The 24,478-nt window shown below is 56.9% G+C and overlaps 1 protein-coding gene across 3 annotated transcripts in view; it reads right to left on the reverse strand.

Annotated features, from left to right (window-relative positions):
• Nucleotides 1-24,478, reverse strand: part of OTOF (otoferlin) — a 90,351-nt gene that overhangs the window by 1,901 nt on the left and 63,972 nt on the right. For 2 of the 3 annotated variants that reach the window (XM_065927211.1, XM_065927210.1), the window contains 34 exons: nucleotides 23,814-23,973; nucleotides 22,839-23,025; nucleotides 22,230-22,416; nucleotides 19,329-19,552; nucleotides 18,780-18,888; nucleotides 18,072-18,252; nucleotides 17,827-17,947; nucleotides 16,925-17,025; nucleotides 16,737-16,827; nucleotides 16,455-16,571; nucleotides 16,123-16,275; nucleotides 15,609-15,798; nucleotides 15,374-15,498; nucleotides 14,833-14,967; nucleotides 13,994-14,155; nucleotides 13,660-13,779; nucleotides 13,025-13,186; nucleotides 12,775-12,937; nucleotides 12,171-12,241; nucleotides 10,690-10,719; nucleotides 10,136-10,267; nucleotides 8,259-8,325; nucleotides 7,403-7,539; nucleotides 7,160-7,294; nucleotides 6,650-6,787; nucleotides 6,210-6,337; nucleotides 5,922-6,092; nucleotides 5,101-5,261; nucleotides 4,283-4,425; nucleotides 3,813-3,901; nucleotides 2,106-2,204; nucleotides 1,707-1,948; nucleotides 1,239-1,417; nucleotides 1,053-1,153 (listed from right to left, as the gene is read on the reverse strand). In XM_065927211.1, coding sequence (XP_065783283.1) covers nucleotides 1,053-1,153; nucleotides 1,239-1,417; nucleotides 1,707-1,948; nucleotides 2,106-2,204; nucleotides 3,813-3,901; nucleotides 4,283-4,425; nucleotides 5,101-5,261; nucleotides 5,922-6,092; nucleotides 6,210-6,337; nucleotides 6,650-6,787; nucleotides 7,160-7,294; nucleotides 7,403-7,539; nucleotides 8,259-8,325; nucleotides 10,136-10,267; nucleotides 10,690-10,719; nucleotides 12,171-12,241; nucleotides 12,775-12,937; nucleotides 13,025-13,186; nucleotides 13,660-13,779; nucleotides 13,994-14,155; nucleotides 14,833-14,967; nucleotides 15,374-15,498; nucleotides 15,609-15,798; nucleotides 16,123-16,275; nucleotides 16,455-16,571; nucleotides 16,737-16,827; nucleotides 16,925-17,025; nucleotides 17,827-17,947; nucleotides 18,072-18,252; nucleotides 18,780-18,888; nucleotides 19,329-19,552; nucleotides 22,230-22,416; nucleotides 22,839-23,025; nucleotides 23,814-23,973 — 4,711 coding nt within the window. Of the gene's footprint in view, nucleotides 1-1,052; nucleotides 1,154-1,238; nucleotides 1,418-1,706; nucleotides 1,949-2,105; nucleotides 2,205-3,812; nucleotides 3,902-4,282; nucleotides 4,426-5,100; nucleotides 5,262-5,921; nucleotides 6,093-6,209; nucleotides 6,338-6,649; nucleotides 6,788-7,159; nucleotides 7,295-7,402; nucleotides 7,540-8,258; nucleotides 8,326-10,135; nucleotides 10,268-10,689; nucleotides 10,720-12,170; nucleotides 12,302-12,774; nucleotides 12,938-13,024; nucleotides 13,187-13,659; nucleotides 13,780-13,993; nucleotides 14,156-14,832; nucleotides 14,968-15,373; nucleotides 15,499-15,608; nucleotides 15,799-16,122; nucleotides 16,276-16,454; nucleotides 16,572-16,736; nucleotides 16,828-16,924; nucleotides 17,026-17,826; nucleotides 17,948-18,071; nucleotides 18,253-18,779; nucleotides 18,889-19,328; nucleotides 19,553-22,229; nucleotides 22,417-22,838; nucleotides 23,026-23,813; nucleotides 23,974-24,478 lie in introns of all 3 variants that reach the window. The other variant, XM_065927209.1, reaches the window with a different exon arrangement.

Consider the following 24,478-nt stretch of genomic DNA (forward strand, 5'->3'; position numbering starts at 1 on the left):
GTGTGTGTGTGTGTGTGTGCACGCATGCGCGCCACATGCTGGCCAGCTCATAGCCCTAGGTCCAGGAGGAAGGGAGGGTACGAAACCCAGGAGGCTTTGGGCTCAGACCCCAAGGATCTTCTTGACCAGGTAGCCAGGCAGAGTAGAGGAAAAGGGCAAGGAGGAGAAGCAACCAGTGACACATGCATCACACGAAGTAGTGGGCAGACTTGAGAGGGTTCAAGAACCAGATGAAGCTTGTGTCGGGCTGGTTAGAGCAGCGACAGGAGCAGAGGGGGCACCGAGGAAGGACACGGGGGATGAGGGCCGGGGTGTGGCGAGGGCCCCTGGCCAAGATGAAGGTGACTCTCAGCTGAGTACACAGTTCCAGGTACCCCCCTCCCCCAGCCATCAAGGCTGCCTGGGGCCCAAAAGTCCACCAAATGCAGCTGTTTGCCTTTGTCAAAAACTGTGTGCTTAGTCACTCAGTCATGTCCGACTCTTTGGGACCCTAAAGACTGTAGCCTGCCAGGCCCCTTTGTCCATGGGGATTCTCCAGGCAAGAATACTGGAGTGGGTTGCCACTCCCTCCTCCAGGGGATCTTCTGAACCCAGGGATGGAACCTAGGTCTCCTGCATTGCGGACAGATTCTTTACTGTTTGAGCCACCAGGGAAGCCCAAGAAAACTGGAGTGGATAGCCTATCCCTTGTCTAGGGGAACTTCCCAACCTAGAAATCAAATCAGAGTCTTCTGCATTGCAGGTGGATTCTTTACCAGTTGAGCTACCCGGGAAGCCCCTGTCAAAAAGTAGGAAGAGCATTCAGCTTAGCTCAATAGGGCCTTCTCTGTACTATAGCCCGTGTTCTGGCCTCAGAGGGAGGAGGTGGATCCTGGGGGGAAAGGGAGGAGGGAGGAGGCTCTCCTGCAATGAGGCTGTGGCCCAGGAAGGGTCAGAGAAGGCAGAGGTGCCCACAGAGTGGGGGTAAGAAGACCAGAGGTTCTGGCACCTCCTTCCTGTTACTGTGCCCCCAGGGACCAATGTGGCAGGGGACTGGCACGCAGGGCACTCACTTGGGTTTCTCTAGGGGATCAGGTTCATTGCGGGCCAGGCCCACGGGATTCTTTTCCGCCTCCTCGGCAGTGAGTAGATGCAACTCCGCTTCCACTTTGCCCTGCAGAGAGGAACAGAATGATGCCCACGCCCAGGAAAGGTGCCAGGCCCTCCCCTGCCCCCTGCCCAGCAGTGGTGAGGCCCACCGTGAGCTCAAACTCGTCATTCTCATTGCGGGCTAGAAGGGGCCACCAGCCTTTGACGCGCTTCTGCTTGAAGATGGAAACCAGAGGCACATCCACCTCCCCCGTGGCCATCTCCATGGTGCACTGCTTGGCCGTTTTTGCGCCTCGAGGGAAGCGATTCAGGTCCAGCTCGATGGCCCCTGTGACAACCCGAGAGTCAGCTCCTACACTGGATCCGATTGACACTGGGTCCCCCCACCTGGGCTGGGCTCACCCTGCCCCTGCCTCCCCCTCCCCCACTCCCACTGGAGCATCACCTGCTCCAGACCTGCGACCACACCCGGGGTGGGGCTCTCTCCACCCACAGCACTGCCCCCCCCTGCCCCCCGTCATCTTCCTCCTCTCCTGCCTTCCAGAAAGGTGGGCTTGCCCAGCTCAGCCCCCCTCCCACCCAGGGGACCTCTCACTGCTCTGGTCCCAGCCCCGCACCAAGGAAGTCATCGGCAGAGAAGTGGTCGGCGTCCCAGATCTGCAGCGTGAGCCGGGCGGGGATCTTATATTCGGTCTCGTCCCAGGAGAACATGGACTCCTTCTTGGAGATGACAATCTTCTCCTCAGCAGCCAGGTAGTCAAAGGGGAACAGGTAGCGCCAGTTGAAGTTGCCCTCGCCCGTGAGGGAGTGATAGTGGACGTCTGTGTCCTGCTTGTCCTCCTGCTGGCCCTTCAGCCACCTGGGGGGCATCACACGCTCTAGACCTGCAACCACACCTGGGGTGGGGGCTCTCTCCACCCACAGCACCCACCCTGTCCTCTCCCTCCTCTCCTGCCTTTCACGAAGGTGGGCTTACCCAGCTCGGCCCCCCTCCCACCCAGGGACCTCTCACCCACCCCCGCACGAAAATGTCACTGGACTTCTCCCCAGTGAAGAAGTCATCATCTTCCAAGACCACCTCATCCGTGTTCCACACGATGACCCGCAGCTCGTACCTGGGTGGGTTAGAGGCAGATTAGTGGTGTGGGGGTGGGGGTTACCAGGCTGGGGTTGAAGATGAGGTGACCGGGACAAGTCCTGGGAACTTGGGATGGGCATGGGGCCTGGGCCAAGCTGGGGCTGAGAGAGCCGATGTCAGGAGAAGTTGAGGGGTTGGGGAGATGTGGGGGGTCCAGGGTCAGAGGAGAAGGTTGCCCAGCCAGCATGGTTATTGAGAGAAGAGCCAGGCGGGGTGGAGGGGGACGCGGAGAGCCAGTTGGGCTAGAACACCAGGACCCAGAGCACAGTCCTCCTGGATGAGGGGGAGCTGACTCAGGTCTCAGGGAGGCTGCCCAGAGAGGGGCAGGGGCCGGTTTCTCGGGGCATGGCTGAAGCGAGGCTTGGAGAGTCAGGAATCCCCCCTCCCCAGAGGCCTGAAGCTCCATTGAAGCTCTAATAGACATTTACAGTTAAGCCCAGCAGCTGGCAGTGGATCACCCTGGAATCTGATTTTCTTTACATCCTTGCCCCCAAAAGGGATTTTCCTCCTGAAGCGTAATTGTCGTGATAAATGAGGTAGTTCCATCTCTACTTTTTGAGTCAATCTCTAAAAATCGACTGCAATGGCTCGTGCTGGACTTAACACCCTTGGACTGCAAGTCCTGGAGATACAACGGGTTGGGGTGTCCCCTGGTGGCGAGCCATGGAACAGCTCACTCAGGGTCCCACCTGGAGGCTGTGCCAGGCAGAATTAGTTGTTTTTGTTTAGTTGCTAAGTCGTATCTGACTCTTTTGCAACCTCGTGGACTGTAGACTGCCAGGCTCCTCTGTCCATGGAATTTCCCAGGCAAGAATACTGGAGTGGGTAGCTATTTCCTTCTCCAGGGGATCTTCCTGACCCAGGGATCAAACCCACGTCTTCTGCGTTGGCAGGCGGATTCTTTATCACTGAGCCACCTGGGAAAGCCCACCAGGCAGAATGGGGTCCAGTGTGAAATGGAAATGTGGGGCCCTGATTGCAGGCACTGAGTCCAGTGCTGACAGTGGCTTGGTCCGGCCACTTTACAGATGGGAAAACAGGACTGTGGAGGAAAAAGTGACCTGGCCAGAGTCAACTAACAGAGGCAGGTGGCTTGGCTCATGATCCAGCATTCCGGCTACTCTCCCACCCTCCCGCCCATTCTGGGCACTCACCCCTGCATATCTCATCAGTTGTAAATAAAATTTGGCAGAGCTGCATGACAGCCTTGAGTGGGAACCACTTTTATCAGGGGGACAGAGCAGCTCTCAGGGGTTCTGCGTCTTGTGGATGTGTGTGGGGGAACCCAGGGGGGATGCTGCCTGCGTGCGTGTGTGCGTGAAGGAGTGGGTCTGTGAGGACAGAGCTTTCGGGGAGGGTGTCGGTGTGAACCCATGGCCCTTGCAGGCCACACAGTGGGGGTGTGACCCCTTGCCTCAGCAAGGGGACCTTCCCAGGGCAGGCCCCACAGCCCTCTTCGTGGGGAGCTCTGTTCCCCCAACAAGGTCACGTGGGACTGAGTAAGGTGACCTGGGCCTGGAGGCTCCTGCAGAAAGGATGCATTGGGGGAGGAGGGAGGGAAGGGTGCTGGCCCTGAGCAGCTCACTTCTTGGGCTTCCGAGGGGAGATGTCCAGAGGCGTCCCGGGGGCCGGCATGTCCATGGGAAACATGTCCACCCACAGCTCCAGGCGGCCCTGAGGAAGGGGGTGTGGCACATCTCACGACTCCGTCCTCTGCCCAGCAAGGCCAGTCCTCTTCTCCCTCCCCACCTTTGTTCTGGCAGGACTCATCAGTTTTCATTCTTGGATGCCAGCAATCCCTATGATGTCACCAACAGCCAGTTGCAGCTTCTGAGGGAGATTACCCTAGGTTTCCACCAGAGGTGATGTGATTCTCACTCAAAGCCAAGACACCAGCCCTGGTAGTTACGGTGAAGGGCATGGTGTGTGTGTGTGTGTATGGGGCGCCCGATACTTCCGGGGAAGCAGTGAATAGCTTGGAGATCTCTTTTTATGGGCCCAGGTTGGGACTCCCTGATCCCAAATACCGAAGAACGTCAGACTCAGGCCAGTCACCTGCTCGATGCCCGGCTTGTCGGGGTTGAGCAGCGGCCGCGTCTCCACGTGTTCGGGTACCAGGCGGCAGCCCACGCGAGGGATGTCCTCCCAGTGTCGCAGGGCCAGCAGCGCCACGTGCTCTTCCGTGGGCTTCCTCTGCCCTGCGGGCGCCGGAGGTCAGCTCATACATGGGCTCAGCAGAACAAGAGACCTGTGCTGGGCCAGGGGCTCAAGGGCACACAGAGGCCCCTTCTCCGGTCTACTGATGGGGAAACTGAGGCTCAGAGGGAGATGCAACAGCCCAAGCTCAGCTGCCTCATGGGCCCAGAGGGGTCTGTGTTCTTGGGTTTTTCCTGCTTGGGGGAAAACTGACCCGAGAATCCCGCTGGGCTGCGAGGTCAGGGAAGAGAAGAAGCTATGTCCTGTCCAGCACCTTGAAGGTGGATGGCACAAGCTTCCGGCAGAGACATTTGCTGGTTCTCCATGAAGGGCCACAGGGCAAAAGGGTAGGGAGAACCAGACCAACCTGGGTCTATACTCCCCTCACTCTGCCTTGTAAAAGCTGAGTGACCTTGGGCAAGTCACTGAAACCCTTTGGGTCTCGCTTTCCTCATCTGTAGAATGGGGAAGAACCTTCCTACCCCACAGGGAGGCTGAGAGGAAGAGAAAGGGGACAAGTGGGCAAGTTCAGTGTGGGATGGGGAGGAAGGGTGGAGGCTGAGCGGACAGGAAGCGGACACTGGGGTGATGAGCAGAGGGATGGTACCACCACAAGGATGTGTGGGTCCTTCCGTGACCTCTTGACACCCCCATAGCTGCATGCAGCATCCCATTACCATTCTCGTCTTCGATCTCAGAGGGCCCTGTGAAGATGCGGTTGGACACTTTCACTCTCCCGGGGGGCCCGAAGTGGGGGCCGTCCACTTTGCCCTCCTTGCAGAGGCGGGTCAGGATCTGGCTGGGTTTCATGGGGTCCCGCCAGATATTGTAGCCGTGTCTGTGGGAGGAGACACTTGGGCTGGGTGGGGCTTGGGGTGTGACTGGGCCATCCCCAGGTAGTAAGTGGCCCTGGCCAGCTTCCTTAGGTTGACTGTTGCCCCATGTGAGCAAGTGAGCCCTGCCCCATGCTCCAGGATCAGCTGAGACACGAGGGCTGCTGGAGGCTGATCCCTCCTGCCCTGGGCTCAGGCGCCACATGCTCCATGCTCCCCAAGGACGAGCATCCAGTCTCCCCCACTGCAGCCGCACCATTGTGCCGCCCCCCCCCCCCCCCAACTGTGTCTACTCCTCTGGAACTTCAAAGACTCCCTGAGGAAACTGACAACCAGAGAGGTTAAGGGGATGGCCCAGGGTCACACAGCCAGGCAGTGGCACAGGCTGGCCAGATCTCCAGTGGACCCTTCCTAGCGCACTCCTGCCTCTCCTCCCAGCCTGCTTTTCTCTTCCTCTGTTTCCTCTGTCCTGGAATTCCCTGGCTCTCTCCTTGTCTTGGAACCTGCAGTCCTGGCCCCTGAAGACTGAGTCCATAACCTGTGGGGGTGGAGGCCTGGCTGGGACAGAAACCATAAGTCCACCTTCCCAAATCCCATGGTCTGGATCTTGATTTTGAAGTCAAGGTGCAGTAGGCAGCCCCCCTGCCCCACCCCGCCCCACGCACACGGAGTAGGTCTGGGCGATGCCGCAGGTGGCGCGGTGCTTGCTGTAGAAGCGGTTTTCCAGGTCGATCTTGGTTTCCCCAATGAGGTCATCGGTGCCTACCAGATCCCAGTCGTACACAGCCACCGTCAGCATGGATTCCATGGGGAAGCAGGCCTCGATGTCAAAGGATCTGGTGCGGTGGGGTTGGGAGAAGGGTTGAAGGTTGGGGTGCGGTAGGGTTGGGCAGGAGGGGATCTGGGCTGGGGAAGTCTGGGCAGGGTGGAGGTGGGGCACCAGGAGGCCTTACTTCCCAAAGACGGGGTTGAGCTGCTTGGAGATGTAGTTCTCCTTGTCACGGATGTCAGTCTTGCCTAGCCGGATGGCGATGTAGGGGTCAGCTTTGCCATTGATGTCTGCGGGGTGCAGGTCTGTGGCCTGGGATGGGAAGGATGCTCTTGAGCAGGATCCCTGCACCCTCATCTTCCAGTGTCCCTGCTCCACCCCCACCCCCCTGATGGTCCCATGATAATGAAGGGCAGGAGCACTGGACCAGAGAGTTGCTGTGTGGCCCCAGGTGAGTCCCTGACCATTTCTGGGTCTTGGCTTCCGCCTCTATAAAGGATGGCACAAGGCCAGCTGCCCTCCCTGGTGTCTCCCAGTTGGGGGCTATCAGTTTGAGGCTGCTTCAGCCCCTCTTGGGCAGGAGGACTGGGAGCCTGGGGAGAGAGGCTGCGAGGGGGCTCTCACCCGGACCACGTAGACCCGGACCAGCACGTTGATGGGGTCATTGCTGGGGATGCCCTGGAACATGCCGTAGGTAGGGTCGTAGCCGGCTTCCCGGGACACGTCCTCTGGGAGTGGCACTTTGTACACGCAGAGGGAGCCCTGGGGTGCGGCAAGCATGGGTCAGGGTGCAGGTTCCCATGGGCACAGGCAGGGGTGGCATTTAAAATAGCCCAGAGCACTGAGAGTCTGCACCCTACTTCGGGGGTAGGGTGCAGACTCTCAGTTGCTGGATCACAGAGAGTCAGGGGTTTTGGAGGAAGTGGCCGGAGTGGGGGCAATTCTGCGGGGGGTTAAGTCGGGGAGTGGGTTCAGGGCAGATGCCCCTTATCACTCAGCGTGCAAATACGCTCATAGTTTTCCCACCGGGGCAGCTGACAGTTCCCCTTGGCTGTCAGCCCCAGGCTTGGGGTGGAGAGGAGAGCTGGTGGGGGTGCTCAGGACTCAGGGCCCCGCCCGTGCTCGCCGCCTGACCTTGAAGCGGCCCACGATGCGCTCCTCCTCGGTCCCGCCGTCCTCGTCGTCCCCCGTCTTGCCCCGAAGCAGGTTGAACGTGTGCAGCCAGTCCTCGAAGCTGTCAAACTCTGACTCCAGCTCCTTGGGGTACACCTGAGCCAAGCCAGCACATCAGGGGAGGGAAGGCAGGCTTACAGGCCTCTGTCTTGACCTGGGCATGACAACCCCACACCCTGATGGGGTCTGCTCCCAGACCCTCACCTTGAGCTCATCCACCTTGGGTTTCCTCTTCTCGGGGGCCTCCGACCCCTGGCCAGGGCCTAGGTTCTGGGTTCTTTTCTTCTTCTCCTCCTTTGCAGCCCTTGCCTTCTCCTTGCCCTTCATCGGCCCCTTCAGGCCTGGCCAGAAACAGACAAGGAGGCAGAAATGATCTGAGCAGGAAAGCCAGGGCTGGAGACCTACCTCATCACTTCACTAATTTAACTTTGCAGGTCTCTAATAAAAGGACTGTTCTATATTAGCATTTTCCAAACAGCATTCAGTCACACATAAGTGTAGGTATTCTTGGAATGCTTTAAGAGAAAGGATATATATATATATATATATATATATATGTATGTATATGCATGTATATGCATGATATAATATATAATTATATATATATATATAATAAGTTGGGGAAATATTTTATTCTGTCTTCCTTTTAGAGATTTATAATAGCATTTGTATATTAAAGGCACTGAGAAGTCCTGCACCAAGGGACCTGTTTAAATAATTTGGCCTCAGAACCTTCTTTTCCCTTTAGAAAATCCATTTGTAGTGTTCCATGGAAAAGGTCTGGAAGACACAGAATGGGATGAGCTCTGAGGTCCCTTCCAGCTCTGCTGTTTGATGGCTCTAACAGTGATGTCTGTCCATCACTGTGGTTGCTCAACTGGTCAGAGTAAAAGCCACTCTAGGTAAGGGCCTCAGGGGTGCCTGAGGATATCTGCCGTAGGCTGCTGCAGCTGTGAGGACCCATGGGAAGGGGAAAGAGAAGCAGCTGGTATGACGAGCGGAGGCCACTCATATGATGGGCTGGGAGATGAAAGCAGAGATCCAGGACTCCAGAACTCACCTTCAGTGTTGTCCATCTCCTCCTTCTCCTCCAAGTCAATTCCTGAGATTTCTTGTTGTCGAATTTGCTGCCAAAAAATGAGGTGAAGAGAAGGGAAGGTAGGTTTCCTAGGGTGGGGTTTGTTGACCCCACACTGTGGTCTCAGACCAATCTTAAATTTTTAGAAGCAGAAGCTCTTTCCCACTGAGTTTCAAACCTATCATGTGCTCTGCTTAAGTGGGTTAAAAAAATTTATAGTGTAAAATATGACTTAAGTGTACTTAGGAGTTTTATGATTCTTTCAATTATGTACAATTGAAAAACATGTGTTCTTAAACATTGCTTCTTAGTTTTTTAATGTTTTAGTGTTTTAATGTAGAAAAGTATAACTGGATAAGAAAACATGGTTTATTTTCTCCAGTCAGTACACACTGGATACTAAAACATCAGGCTTCATCCAAGGTGCCACCGTTGCCTGGTGGCAGCCTCTGCAAATTACAGGAACAGACGTGAGAAAACAGGCAGTCTCCCGAAGCTCCAACTTAAATCCAGGAGGTGCTGGTGGTAGAAGATACTACTAGATGTCCCTCAATTATCTGCACTTCTGCTCTCTCAAAGTTTTTAGCACAGAGTCACCTAGCTAAAGATCACATTTCCCAGCCTCCCTTGCAGCTAAGTATGGCTATGGGATTAGATTCTAGCCAATGTGAGTGGATGTGCTTATGTGCTGTGCTGCTTCTAGGCTGGGCCCTCAAGAGGAAAGGAGTATGCCTGCTCCTCTTCTCTTTACCCTTCCTGTGCATCGGTGTTAGCATGTGATGGTAAGCCATCTCTAACCATACAGATGCCAGTAACAAGATGGCAGGATATCAGTCTCCAACCCCAGTGAATCACCATATCAGCTTTCTTGTTCATAGCAATCTGACCTGCTACAGCAGCTTAGCCTGTGCTTTCATATGAATGGTAAACATCACACACAACTCGGGTCATAGAAGGGGCCTGGGGGGAGAGAGTGGCTGGATCAGCTTGGTCAAGGAAACACAATCAGAGGCACGTGTCCCTTCTGGTCAGTTGGTCAGTCTTGGGTGCCTGCCCTGAGTTAGGTTGGCAGTGTGGATAAGAGACAAATGAGGAAGGGGAGAAATGAGCTTTCTGGAATTTGCAGGCTGACTCAGTAGACCTGTATGTGCACAGCAGGGGAAGAACATTTCACACAGCAACAGTGACCAAGACATGTGAAATAAAATAGCATAATATGTAAAATGATAATAGATGTGAGGCTTTCCCTGCCTTCTAGGCACTGAATTGCCTTTGTTATCACATTGTACTGTATCTATTTACATGTGCATTTTGCATGTCCAGTAAATACTCAGCGCAGGTTTGGCATCTTATCTTTTGGCTCCTGTAGCACCTAGGTTGGTGTCTGACTCATCATATATACTCAAACTGATGTGAAGAGCTGACACGTTTGAAAAGACCCTGATGCTAGGAAAGATTGAGGGCAGGAGGAGAAGGGGATGACAGAGGGTGAGATAGTTGGATGACATCACTGACTCAATGGACATGAGTTTGGGTAAACTCCGGGAGTTGGTGATGAACAGGGAGGCCTGGCATGCTGTGGTTCATGGGGTCGCAAAGAGTTGGACACGACTGAGTGACTGAACTGAACTGAAATGAATGAGGACTTGAGAAAACCAAGCCCGAGATGGTAGACTGGAAAAGGATGAATTAGAACTTCAAGGGTGTGAGACAGACTGTTTGACGCTAATGTTGATGGGGTAGGGAGACCACTCTGGTAGGGGCAGGAAAGAAGTCAGATAGGAGGGCCTGATGTGGAGCTGGCATCGCCTCTCCCAGCCCAGTCCCTCCTCGGCCCCTGCCCAGCATGGAGACCTCACCTCCTTCATGGTGTCGATGGAGGCGAAGTACTTGGACCACCAGTCCAGCATGCTCTCATCCGGCTCCTCCTCCTCTGGCTCATCCGCGCTGCCCTTCTTCTTCTTCTTCTTCCTCTCCTTCTCTTCATCAGCCTGCAGGGTTGGCCAGGTCCAGAGTCCTGCATACATCCCTGCACCCTGACCATTCCCAGAGCCGTGGACAACCTGGGGGTCCCCCATCCATTCTGACCATCTGCTCCCAGAAAGCCCTGGGTTCCAGGGGGCTCTGTGAAGCCACTAGTATGAAAGGGGCGGGACCTTGTTTTACGGAAATGGATGCTACAGCCCAGAGAGTGTCATGACCCACCGGCATGAGCCTGGCCAAGATGGGATTGGTGTGCAGGGGCTTGCAGCCCAAGCAGCTCTCTCCCTCTGCCTCTTAGGAGGGGTTACGCTGGCTGGAGCATCAGGGGCTGTGGGGTGACTCAGTCCCTGACACTGCCTCCCTTGGCCTGATACCCTATGTAGTGTAGGGTCTTCTCTTCCCAGAGTTCCCTAACGGTCCCCCCACTCACCACATCCACCTTGATGACGGCATCGGAAGTCTGCAGAGGGAAACCAAGGAGACAAGGACAGACTTAGCCACTGGGCCGGAAGCGGTGGGCAGCAGCCCAGCCAGGGAGGGTGCAGGGAGGGGCTCACACAAGGATGGTCCCTGGGTCATGAGTGCTGTGCCCACAAGGCCAATTCCAGGACTGTGGAAGGTCTGCCTCAGAGATGTTTCCTCAGAACTTCCAGGGTGGTGGTTTGCCAACCTGACTGCACATGAGAATCACTGGGAGCTTTTAAAAATGATCAGTTGCAGGGCTCCACTGAGTCCAAGGTGGGGTCCTGGGCACCAGGAGAGTTGTGAATTTCCCAGATGATTGCAGAGGGCAGTCAGAGTCAAGAGGGGAGGATGACATGGCATGAGACTGGATGTAGATAATGTTGGTTGGGTGAAAGGCAAGTGCCTTAATGAGTAAATGGACACAATTATGCAGCTGAAGGGGACCCTGATGAAAAAGGCCCCATCAGAGCCCATGGGGATGATGGTGAAGCTCAGGTCTGTGCTGTCCTCTTTGTTCACTGATGGCCTGAAACTAGCTGCCCGCCCCCAGGAGGAGCAAACTCCTCAGGGAGGAGTTTCAGAGGCTGGGAGCCGAGGAGGGAGGAGGGATCTCAAGATTTAGCCCCACAGGCCCTGGTGGTGCCATCCCAGCCCCACAGGCCAGGCACCAGGCCTTGACTGCTTGCCTCTTCCATGAGCCATGCCCTCTGCTAACTCAGCCACTGGCCCAGACTCTCTGGGGACCAGAGTGATGGGGTAAGGAAGGATCCTCTCAGACCCGGCCCAGATCTCAGAAGCTAGGAGACGCCACAGGCTGCTAGAAGCACACGATGTCAGGAACGGGATTTGGAGAAGGCAGTGAGGAGGTAAACCTGCCTCCTGCCCTCTCAGTCCTGCCTGGACTCAGGATGACCTGTTCCAGGCCAGCTGTCATCCCACCCTCTCCTGCAGACTCCATGTCCGTATCCGAACACCCAGGTGACAGGGCCCCTTTTGGCAGAGCAGCAGTCCCAGTCCTAAGCCAGGAGGAGTAAGGCACTTCCACCTGAACTCCTGCCCCAACCCAAGCCTGGGGAGGGTAGTTTGTAAAAGGCTGAGAAAGAAAACTTGGACCTTCTGGAGAGAACGCTGGTGTTCACACAAGGAGTCCTTGCCTGTGGTGTCGTTTGTTGGAATAAAAACAATGGCAGGCTATCGCTTCACACGTTACTGCTCTCTCGAACAAGGGTACCACATGTTCATGGCACACACACACACATGCAGAATTGAGATTCTTGCCTTCCTGGACACTCTAGGATAGGGCTGCGTGCACACACAGTCAGGGCTAGCCCTGGCCCACCCCACACTGAAGGAGGAGTGACTTAATGTGTTGTCTGGTGGGTGGGGTGGGGGTGGCCTGGCTTTGGGAAAGTGTCACCCGCAATTGCACTTCTCCAGGCACCTTACCGCGTCCAGCTTCACCATGGTCTCCAGCTTCTTGACGGGCACCTCCGGCTCCATGCTTACCACAACCTCCCCTGTGGGGCGAGAGGAGGGGCCCCCACTGTACAGCACACGGCGGCCCTGGAGGAGCCTGCCTGGACAGAGAGACAGACAGACAGACAGACAGACAGGCAGGGAGGAGCAGGAGGAAGAGTGAGAGTCGGAGAGGCTGGAAGAACCAGAGGCCTAAAGCTGATTCTGGAGGTTTCCGAGGGGGAGAGGGAGGGATGTGACAGTTGAGGGAGAAAAGATGGGCATAAGGAGAAGGAGGAGGTGAGCCAGAGAGGAGTGTGAGCTGTGCTGGGTGACACAGTGGAGGCCGTGTGGGGGGTGGGGAGGGCAGAGTCTTCTCTGGGGTCAGGCCGAGAAGGCCATCTGCCCGCAGGCCCTCTAAGGACGCCTCAGCTCTGGCCTTTCTGGCACGAATTTGGGGCTTCCTGGACAGCCCCTCCACGGTGGACCCTCCTTCCTGGCCTCCCCTACCCCACCTGGGGACGCCCCCAGGAGAAACCACGTGGTCTGGACTGCAAGCTGGAGCCCCCGCCCTGGGCCTCAGGAGCAACCGTACCTGAGGTGTTCCAGTTGGGAGCCGAGCGGTCCGGGGGCCGGTAGATGAAGCGCCGCAGGGAGCTGACGGCATGGGAGCCGACCAGGGTGTAGCGGCCGAAGGCCCGGCAGTCCACCACGCGGATGTTCAAGGGCGGGTGCAGGAGCTCATTCTCCGGGAGGTCCTGGGGTGGGGGCAGGGAGCCTGAGCTCAGAGAAGGGGCAGAGGCACTGGCCCAGCCCTGCCCCACCACGCCCGGGCCTGCACCCACCACTTCAAACCACTTGACCAGGGTGCTGAAGTTGGGGTTCTTCTTGTAATTGTGGATCAGGGACGACTGCACCCCCTTCCCCGCGCACTCGATGTCCACTCGTGGCCGGTCCACCTGGGCCAGGTTTACCCGCTTCAAGTCTCGCAGGCCCCAGAATAGCACCTGTGTGCGTGGGGTGGGGGTGTGGGGGGAGAGGACAGTCCCTCCATCAGGGGCGCCGGCTGTGGGGGGGCCACTCACCAGGAGGGGCAGGGCCGGGACAGCTAATGGGGGAGGGTGTCCTGAAGGGGCTGTGGGGGGTGGTGAGGGTGGGTATGGGGGCAGACGGAGGCCGGGAAAGGTCCTGGACAGTGTGAATCAGTGCAGAATGGGCAGGGGATGGGCGGGAGCTGGGGTCTGCTGCTGGCTCCCGGGTGTGACCCTGAGCCAGTCACTTCCCCTCCTGGGACTTCAGTGTCTTTCTGAAAAACAAGGCATGGCCTGAGGTTGCTGAAGAACCCCTGGCGTTTGATGCCACCAGTGTGATGTGTGCATATGACCCTGGACGGGGAGAAGGTGAGGGGGACCAGGAAGCACAGTTCGGCAGGGGCTGTTCAGGGCAGGGCCAGGAGGCGCGAGGCGGGGCTCTCACGCACCTCCACCCGGTACTTGCTCAGCACGGGCCGGATGCCCACAGGCACAGGCATGATGGGACCTCGGTCCACATCCATTGGGCCGTTGATGGGCGGCAGGTCGGCCTTCCCTGCCGGTCCAATCTGGGGGATGGGGGACATAGCATCATATCCTGGTGAGCCCAGGGAGAGGGCTCTCTCCCCCCACCAGTTAGGTGCCACATGATCTAGGGAGACAGAAAAGGCTAAACAGCAAAGGTCCCCAGGAACCATGCCCCCAGTTCAGTCCCAGTGGCCTCACAGCAGTGGGGGGAGGAGAGGGGCCCCTGACCCAGCCCCCTCTTTCCAGCAGCCCCACCTGTAGCAGCTCGAAGGCGGCCAGCAGGTCTCCGGCCGTGGCGTTGCCCCGGTAGATCTGATAGTACTCCAGCTGGGGCGGGAAGCGGGGTGGGCAGTATGCCTCGTCGGCCATCTTCACCAGAGGCTTGGCAAAGGTCCGGCCCATGAAGTCGGCTTTGCCCTGACGCGACAAACAGCCAAGGTGGCCTCTTGATGCCTGAACTGACCGAGCACGTTCACACCCAGGAACTCATTCACACTCATTCAGTCTTCACCACAGCTCCATGTAGTGGCAGGTGTGATCACCCCATTTTACAGATGGGGAAACCAAGTCTTGTGCTAGCTCCGGGAGATTGGCAGTGAATGGCAGATGCAGATCTAGAAATAGGTGCTCCTAGCGCTAGTCCAGAACTCACTCAGGGCTCCCTAGTAGCTAGAGTGGCTTGTAGTAAGTGGTTCCCCAACTCTGGAGGAGTCACCCCAATCCTCCATTCCCTCACTCCAGAGTATCCATGGAGAGCTATGAGGCTGTTCATGACTGTGTACGCAGGGATGGGGGGAGTTGGGTGGTCTAGGATGGGGGAAGGCTGGGGACGGCAGGCCTTCTTGGCGCGACTGGGCCTGGGCTTGGTCTGTCTGTGCAGCAGGCGGGGATACCCTGGCCTGTCTCCTCCCTGAGACCCCAGAGGCCCACAGCATCAGGAGGGGTCAGGCTGAGAGGGCAGAAGTCACCTGGGGTCTCTGGGAAGGGTTCGTCAGCAGCCCAGACCCCCAGCTTCCTGGCAAGCACCCTGGCCAGGGGCTCTGGGGTGGGCTGGGGAGGTGGCTGCCAATGCAAGTGCCAGAGCCCCCCCATACCATGGTGTCCTGGTCGTAGATTTCGATGACAATGATAGGGGGATCGTCCCGCAGCTCGTGAGCTTCACCATAGAGCTCCAGGTTGTCGAACACCAGCATCTGGTCCCAGGTGGGGCACAGGGTCTCATTCAGTACCTGCAGCGGGGTGGGGTAGACAGGTAACAAGTAGGGGTGATGGTGGGTGGGCAGATACCCGAGCAGGAGTCACCCCCAGTCACTCCTGTGGCTTCTGGGGGACTCGGGGGCAGGAGTGCCGTGTTCTCTGACTCTTCCGGGAATCTTAAATGAAGGCTGCTATGAGGTCTGCTCTTGACCATCCTCCCTCACCCCCCACTAGTGTATCAGTGTCTTCCCTATCTTCTGTGTTGAACGTAACCATGATCAAAGCCTTCACCAGTGTGGCCCTGGCCTGCAGTTATCTGCAAGCCTTCCCTCTAAGGATCTGGGGTACTGGCTGCTCTGTTTTTCCAGGTCTCATAAACTCACAGGCCCCCCAGTGTTCTCAAAGTCAGAGCCACCTGCTCCTCCCCGGGGCCCTCACCTCTGTGCACTGACTCTGGTTGATGAAGAAGACACGGGCAAAGGGGTCTGAGAGGCCGGTGCTGTCAGCGGCAAAGAGGCTGCGAGCCTGGTACATGTGGGCACGGAGCTGGAAGGCCTGCTTCTCTGTGGGAAGAGCAGGCTGAGGCTTGGGGAACAGGCCACCAGCCAGCGTGCCCACCCCCCCAGTTAGGGCTGGGAGCCGGGACCACCCAGAGCTGGGAGTCCTCACTCACTTGTGTAGACCAGGCTGATGGGCGGGAAGGAGTGTAGGCCCAGGCCCTGGGCTGCCTTGACCTCCTCGAAGCCACAGGGCAGGCCACACAGGAAGTCCTTGCGTTGCTTGCTGAGACCCAGCCACAGGTAGAGCTCCAGCTTAGCCTGCACTGTCCAGCCCGCCGAGCCGAAGCCCCGCTTCCCTGGCAGCTGGGGAGTGGGCGCAGGGTCAGCTGCCAGAGCCCGTGGGGTGAGGAAGGGGCAGGGAGCTGAAGAAGCTGTGGTCAGAGGGGGCCTGTCCCCACCACAGCCATCCCACTGGGTTATGCTGGGGGTAAACACAGCACGGAAAGGGATGGGCAGGGCGGGATCCCCCTTCCTGTTCTCTTTAGCTCTTCTCTGAGCATCTTGTCTGCTCAGGCCTGGCAGACCCAGGGGTGTGGACGCTGCTCCCTCCAAGAGGAAGATGACCTCTTGACAGTAGCCCAGATCCCAGCCCCTCTACTCGCCACTAATCCACTCCCCTTCTGGCACCTTGAGGAAGAGGGTCTTGACCTTGGCGCAGTCCTTGCCCAGTTCCTCCTCCACAATGGAGAAGAGCAGGTCCTTGGAGGGCACCCGGGTGTAGGCGATGCGCTTGTTGTTGCTCATCATCCAGATGAAGACATCAGGGATGCTGTGCTGGGGCTGGGATGGGGTGTGGCGGGGGAGGCTGGTGTGCCCCGTAAGGGAGGGGACCTTCCTGGGTCTTCCTTTTCCTCCCGCCAATGGAGTGGGAAGAGCACCCACCCCCACCCCTACCCCCTCCTGTGCAGCCCCCTCCCGCCTTGCTCCAGCTTGGCAACGTGCTCCGGCACAGGGCGCACCTCATCTGCCAGGAAGCGCAGCTTCTGCAGGAAGTTCTGACAGAGCCTCAGTTTGTCCCGCACCGTGTGCCGCTTCACTTGTGCCCGCAGAGTCTTGGCCTGCTGCCCCATGCTTTCCTGCGAGGTGGGGGTGGTGGTGTAAGTGGGGCTCAGGTTTTGACACATGATGGAGGGGCTGGCCCTGGGGGCCGTGACCTCAGAGACGGATGTCCCCCCACCTCGGCTTCCCTTTCCACCTCCAGGCCCTCCCTCTGCCCCCGAGTGGTCCAGCCGTGTCCTCACCAGCTCCCGCATGCAGGACTTGAGACGCTCCCGGTCCAGCCTGGTGCGGGATGAGTGGCCCTGGTCCTTGTCCGCGAGGGAGAGGAAGCGGCTGGGGTGGGGGTGGGGTGGGAGCAGGGCTTAGCAGAGATGACTCCTTCTCTGCCAGCCTCCCATTGCCGCCCCACACTGGCAGCCCCTCCGCTCACTAGCAGCCAGAGCTCAGCTCCTCCAGGACGCCCCGCAGTCGACGCTCAGGGTATGACTTCTCTGTTTTGATCATCTCCTGCACATCATTCAGGCCTTCTTCCTGTGAACCAGGAGTGTGAGCCACAGCCCCCCTCAGCCTCCCCAAACGTCTCCCTCTTTCATCAAGAGGATGAGGGGCTAGTATCCTAGGACTTCCCATGAAGACCATCCCTGGAGTGCTTCGCCGTCATAAAGAAAAGTGAAAGTGAAGTTACTCAGTCGTGTCCAACTCTTTGCAACCCCATGGAATGTAGCCTACCAGGCTCCTCTGTCCGTGGGATTTTCCAGGCAAGAGTAATGGAGTGGGTTGCCATTTCCTTCTCCAGGGGATCTTCCCAACCAAGGGACTGAACTCTGGTCTCCCACATGGCAAGCAGACGTTTTACCATCTGAGCCACCAGGGAAGCCCAGAAATACCAATTTCCAGGTTTTGTTTTCAGAACCCGGAAGCTGTCATGCTTGTGACTCTTCGGGTCCTGAGGAAGAAGCCATCTCTGGGTCATGAGTCTGTGGTCCTGGTAGACCCACAGGGGTTGGACAGAGCCCAGGATTAGATGCAGGGGGGAAGTGGGGAGAGAGAGAGGGATTGGCCAGACACCTCCAGGGAAACCCAAGACTGGATGGACCTCGATTCCCAGACTCCACTCCGGGAAGCCCTCGGACCCTGGACTGCTCCTGGGAATGGGGTGGGGACAGGAGCATAGGACCTGCTGGGGCCATTCTGCAGTCCCTCCTCGATGCCCATGGTAATCTGCTGGGCAAACAGGCCTTGTATGAGGCAGGGGCGGTGTCCAGACTGGGTGAGGCCCTCAGAAGCATGCCCCCTCTGCCGTTTCCCTCCCACCACGGGCCTGGCCCTGACCAGCTTGTCTGCGATGTGGTCCATGATGTTGGCATTGTACAGGCGACGGCGTTGGTCAGGCCACCAGCTCTTGATGTAGATGCACGGTTTGCGCTCCAGGTAGGGCAGATGGAAGTAGTTCCTGGGGTGGGAGCAGGTGTGAGACTGAGGACTGGGCGCCCAGACAGGAGGACAGGGGACAGGCCACGAGAGGATGGCAGGCAGCGGGCAGGGCCTTTCAGGGCCCTCTGTCCCTCCTGGCTCACCTGTCAGTGATCTGGGGCCGCATGGGTGGGGTGGAGGAGACCGAGGCCAGGTCCCCACCCTCGTCAGTCTCGTCGTCACTCAAGTTCTGGATCAGATCAACTTCCTCCTCGTCCCCGGGCTCCTTCCGAGGCCGAGGCCGCTGGGGTCGAGACAGGCCATCGACTTCGTTCCCGTAGTTGCCTGGAAGCAGAAGGGGGCACCTGATGGCCTAGAGACTTTTTCCCACCGGGCCCCACCCTGCCCTCCAATCCAGGGGTCTGTGGCTGGGAAAAGCAAGAGTCAGGGAATGGGGTCTCTGCTGGGCTCTGTGTGAGCTCAGACACCATAGGACACTAGCCAGGGGACGGGGCTGCGTCCTGCACTCTGGCAGAGATCTCGCTGGGAGCCCTGATGACCACTGAGCTCAAGATCCAGCCCTGGACATGGACCCTGCAGGACCCTCCTCTCTAGTCCCATGGGGGCCTTGCTCCCTTCTGCAGAGAGGATGTGTTTCCTCCTCATGTCCCTAACTCCTCTGAGCCCTAAGGTTTACCCTATGGGGCGTGTGTGCACTCATGATGTGCAGTCACTGTGTGCTGTGTGGGCGCCTGAGGACACTCGAGGGAAGTGGTCAAAGTCCCCCTCCCCCGAGGGCTGTGCAGCAGGCCCAGCAGTTACCACTCTGCAGCCCCGGGGCCCCAAGACCCCTCTCTGAGCCCAGCTCTCACCAATGGTGACCTCAAAGGTGATGGGCTTGTCTCCGTTTTTCCTGTCGATCATTGAGGCCTCCAGGAAGGCTCCAAATAGAAAGAATTCTTCTATTTTCCCTGTGCAGCTCTGTGGGGAAGGTGGTTCAAACCATCCTGAAAGCTTACCAGCATGTTGGGGCCGGGGCCAGGCCTCTTTCTGTCTCCAGACAGGCCCTTGGGGCTAGTGGTGGGGGACATCCCATCCAACTGTGGAACTAGGAAGCCAGACACTGAAGGCCCAATTCCTTTGGCCCTCCAGCCTGTCCCTGGAAGAAACACTGCTCTGTCCAGCACAAGGCCAACTGTGGCCAGGAAAGGAGCAGAGATGGGCAGAGCGCAGGCACAGGCAGTGGGAGGGGATGGAAGTCTTGCTGCTTCCTGGGGAGGGAGGCCTCACCCTGGGGTCTGGGCCCCTGAGGCAGGCAGGGTGGACACTGGCAGAGCCCAGGCCCAGGCTGCATTGGGTTGAAGTGTGCTGAGCGGGGTTGGGGGGGCTCTGGAGGGGAGCGCAGCCCCCTGGGGCCTCACCTCGGAGATGGGCGTGGCCTGCTCCACCTGCACCTCAGTGGAGCTGGTGATCTCAGGATTGGAGGTGTCCAGGATCTCCACCGCCAGGCCCAGCATGAGGCGGGCGCGAAAGGACACGCCCTCCCCCAGGCCCTCGTTCAGGTCCTGATGCTCATCTAGCAGCGTGTAGTTGCGTGTGGAGCCATACATGTTCACCCAGGCGGGGCCCAGCGTGGGCAGGAAGCCTGTGGGCAGGGGTACAGGGGGTCAAGGGCTCACTCAGGTGGAGAGACCTGTTTCTGGGGCTCCCGGCCTGCACCTCTTGGTTGCTAAGCTGAGGACTCCACGCCTCACTCAGGGAAATGTCTGAAGCAGCAGAGGGCCTGCAGCTGCGGGGCTCACAGGGGGCTGCAGGGCGAGCTGTGTCTGCTGTGTGTGGGCGACTGTGGGGTGGCCCTCTCACTTCTGGGGCACTTACGTGTGTTTGTTTATTCTCTGCGGGAGCTTGAGCTGGCTGTGGGGCTCCACATTCACACATATCCATTTCTGTGGAGCAAAGTCATGGTCCCTGCTTTCTAGTACCTGTTGCAGGGCACCCTACAATATCCCTAGAAGACAAACTCCACCTTCTTAGCTCCTCAGCAAGGCCTTCCAGCCCTTGACAGTCTGTGCAGACCTGCGTGCCACTGGGGTGTCACTTGCTTCTGCAGACCCCTCCTTTCCTCTCCAAAGGCGAGGTACTCTGTCTCTGTCTCTCTGTCTCTACCTGTTAAACACTCTTCCTCCATGAAGTGCCCCTCCCTCCAATTCCCCAGTTCAGTTCTGTCGCTCAGTCGTGTCCGCCTCTTTGCAACCCCATGGACCGCAGCATACCAGGCTTCCCTGTCCATCACCAACTGCTGGAGCTTGCTCAAACTCATGTCCATTGAGTTGGTGATGCCATCCAACTATCTCATCCTCTGTCGTCCCCTTCTCCTCCCACCTTCAATCTTTCCCAGCATCAGGGCCTTTTCCAATGAGTCAGTTCTTCGCATAAGGTGGCCAAAGTATTAGAGTTTCAGCTTCAGCATCAGTCCTTCCAATGAATATTCAGGACTGATTTCCTTTAGGATGGACTGGTTGGATCTCCTTGCAATCCAAGGGATTCTCAAGAGTCTTCTCCAACACCACAGTTCAAAAGCATCAATTCTTGGGTGCTCAGCTTTCTTTATAGTCCAACTCTCACATCCATACATGACTACTGGAAAAACCATAGCTTTGACTAGATGGATCTTTGTTGGCAAAGTAATGTCTCTGCTTTTAAATATGCTGTCTAGGTTTGTCTTAGCTTTTCTTCCAAGGAGCAAGCATCTTTTAATTTCATGACTGTAGTCACCATCTGAAGTGATTTTGAAGCCCCCCAAAATAAAGTCCGTCACTGTTTCCATTGTTTCCCCATCTATCTGGCATGAAGTGATGGGACCAGATGCCATGATCTTAATTTTTTGAATGTTGAGTTTTAAGCCAGCTTTTTCACTCTCCTCTTTCACTTTTATCAAGAGGCTCTTTAGTTCTTCTTTTCTTTCTGCCTCAATTCCTAGTCCCAACTATTTTTCTCCCATTAGGATTTGTTGTGTCTCATGTGTAGCATGGATCCAATTCTGCTTTATGTGTTTTGTTTTTGTTTTGCCTAGTTTATAAAAAACTAGTCGGAGTTGTATCCGACTCTTTGTGACCCCATGGACTGTAGCCTGACAGGCTCCTCTGTCCATAGAATCCTCTGGGCAAGAATACTGGAGTGGGTAGCATTCCCTTCTCCAGGGAATCTTCCTGACCCAGGGATTGAACCCAGGTCTCCTGAATTGCAGGAGCTCATTGTTTACCGTCTGAGCTACCAGGAAAGCCCACAGTTTATAAAAAATAAAGCATTTAAAAAACTGAGACATACTTCACATAACATAAAATTCACCACTTTAAAGGACACATTTCAGTGGTTTTCAGTGGATTCACTGCATTGTGCAACCATCCAGGACATTTCATCCCCCTCAGGAAACCCCGTACCTCTCAGTAGTTTGTCCCAGTTCCCTCCTCTTCCCACCTCCTGGCAACCACTCATCTGCTTTCTGCCTCTATGTATTTACTTATTCTAGACTTTTCATACAAATGTAACCATACAGTCTGTGGCTTTTGTGCCTTCTGTCTCAGGTTTTGCACATTTGGTAGCACACCCGTCTCCCTCATCCCCAGGGAACATCATGAGGACAGGATGGATTCCTCCCTTGCTCTGTATCCCTGGTACCCAGCTCAATGCTCCGGTCCTACAAGTCAATAGATAGGTACTACGGCAGTAGTACACACATATATGGGCTTCCCAGGTGGTGCAGTGGTAAAGAATCTGCCTGCTAATACAGGAGATGCAAGGGATGTGGGTTTGATCCCTGGTTCAGGAACATCCCCTGGAGTAGGAAATGGCAACCCATTCCAGTATTCGTGCCTGGAAAATTCCTCAGGCACAAATGGGCTACAGTTCATGGGGTTGCAAAGAGTCAGACAAGACTGGAGGGACTGAATGTGTGTGCGCCCGTGCGCGCGCACACACACACACACCCCTATAATATGTATATAATTACTATTATTTTCATTTTACAGATGACAAAACAGGTACAAAGGTCATGAAACTTCTAGCTGTCAGAGTTGGAGTTCAAATCCAGGCTGCCTGGCTCAGCAGGCCCAGGCAGCTCTGTGCAGACCTGACCACGAGTCTCCACCCTTCCCTGGAGGCAAGGGCTGCTGGTGAAGGCCGGGCACCTTTAAGTCCAAGGTGTGGGACAGAGGCGGTGGTTGTGGTGGTGTGTGTGTGTGTGCGCGCACATGTGTGTGGAGGGGTCTCCTTTACTCACTCCCTTCAGCCCCAAGTCCCACCTCCAGTCTCCAACTGCTGACCTTTGTCTCCATCATTGGAAATCTTGCGCAGGTCAATGAAGTGGGTGCCGATGGCCACGTCATTGACCTTGTCCGAGTCCCGGATCTGCACCTTCATGCGCTTGCAGAGTGGGGGGAACAGGTCTGTAAAGACCACCTGCTCGTTCCACAGCGGCTCGTAGCTGCTTTTCTGCACTGAAGTCTTGCCCTGGTGGGAGGGAGCAAGAGTTAGGATGTGTGTGCCTGCCTGAGTGTGCACATGTGTGTCTGAATCTGTGTGTGTGTATGTGTTACGAGTGTGCGTGGTGTGTGTGTGTGTGTATGTGTGTGTACTTACCTCCGTACTCTTCTCCACCCCCGTCTCTCTAGCTCTCCTCCCTCTCAGTACACCCCACCCTCAGTGCTTGGTGACCTGGGGGCGGGGAGGAATCCCTAAGGCCAAGCCTGGCCCCACCCCAGCCCCTCTGAGCTGGACTCGCTCATCTCTCTCTCCTCACTTCTAGAGGTGATGCACCAAGGTAATCATAGCCCAGTCTCGTGGCTTCTGATTTTGCCTCCTGTTCATTCCCAGGACCCCACGTCCAATCCCCTGCACCTCACCCCAACTCCCAGCTTCCTGCACCCCAATACCTTCTGGCCGGCGAAGAAGACTTGCACATAGGGGTCGACCAGGTCCTTGTTCTCACCAATGAAAGCCTTCTTCACATTGGCCATGAGGCTTGTGTTCATGCGGGGCAGCCCCTCCGCTCGGTAAATCTTCACGTAGAAGCGGGCCCACTGGCGTTCAGGGGGCACCCCCTCGGGGAGAAGCAGGTTCCTGCCACATGAACAGCTAGGGCTGTGGTGGCCACACCAGGCCGACTCCTGCCCCAACATCCCCATACCTCTGGGGCCCAGGACCACAGGTGAGGGAAGGCTGAGAAGGCCCATACTAGAACTAAAGACACCGGAATTTAGGGCACCTGCTCTCTTATGGGATCCTGGGCAAATCTCCCCATCTCTCTAAGCCTCAGTTTCCTCACCTTTAAGATGGGAGTAATAACACGCACCTCCCATGGATACGATAAGGCTCAAACAGATTAAAATATATGAGTACTTTGTGTCACATCTTTTGTCGTTTACGCAAAAACCTCACCAGTGGTCCCCTCTCTCCCTCCCTGGCTCAAGGAAGGCATGATCCACTGGATCCTGGATTTTTCCCACTGAGTCCAGATAAGGTTCCAGAATATTTCTGAATAGCCCCTGGCAACTCCCTGGAATTGCTTCAGAAAACAAAATCCCTTTCTCTCCTGGGTGTAGACTCAAGGCCCCGCAGCTCTGGAAATCCACACTTTCCCCCCAAGTTTCTCATAGTCAGCAGCATGGATGTCAAATGACTGTCACCCTCGACTATCCCCCAGTCCTTTCTGCCACATGAGGAGAGTCCCCAGACACTGAGGCTGGCCCTGGCCTCCGTCCTTCCAGGGAGAGCAGGGCCATCTGCGCGGGCGGATAAGGAAGATGGAAGGTGAGGTCTCTGGGCCAAGTCCACCGTGGGGGGCTCCCTTTGCACCCTGGGAAGGGTTGGACCAGATCTCCAGGGGTGGGGCAGGGATGGGAGCTCACCCCTCAATGTCATCCTCATCCGTCTCGTTGGCCTTGTGGGGAGTCTTAATGTTGTCTCCCTTGCCCACCACAGCGACATCGCACTTCACGTAGCCCTTCAGCCCCGCAGAGATGTCGTCAGGATCGGACAGGACGGCCCACTTGTGATGGAATTGGTGCTCTGTGGTGGCGAAAAGCAGGGGCTGCCCCGGCTGGCCCTACTCAGGGTTGCACCCACCCTTGGGACAGGCCGTGGAGGCCAAGTCATCAGGTCCTGGGGCCCTGGGGCCACAATTCTGCCTGCCTCAGGACCAGGGAGGCAGAGGTCCCCGAGCAAGGGTGGCCGAGGCAAGCTCCCAGCTCTGGCCATGCCCCTAGATGTGTGGTATGGCTCCAGATGGAGGAATCTCCTGATTGGTTTCTTGACCTGCAGCCCTCCTGTCCCCAACCCCTTCGGTCAATCTCCACATGGCTGCCAGACAAAACTCTTAAAGAGGCCCTCCCTCTCTCACTCCCTATTTCAAACCCACCTGAGGCTCCCCAGTGCTTGGGGGAAAGACTGCCAACCTTAGCACCCCCTGTGGGGCCTCCTGATGCAGCTCTGCTTGGCCCCCAATGTTCACCCTACCCTTCCTCTGTGTTCCTGCCAGGCATAGCTGTTGACCCCTCTCCGAATAGTTTGGATT

Source organism: Muntiacus reevesi, chromosome 3, assembly GCF_963930625.1.
Source record: "Muntiacus reevesi chromosome 3, mMunRee1.1, whole genome shotgun sequence".
Taxonomy (NCBI): domain Eukaryota; kingdom Metazoa; phylum Chordata; class Mammalia; order Artiodactyla; family Cervidae; genus Muntiacus; species Muntiacus reevesi.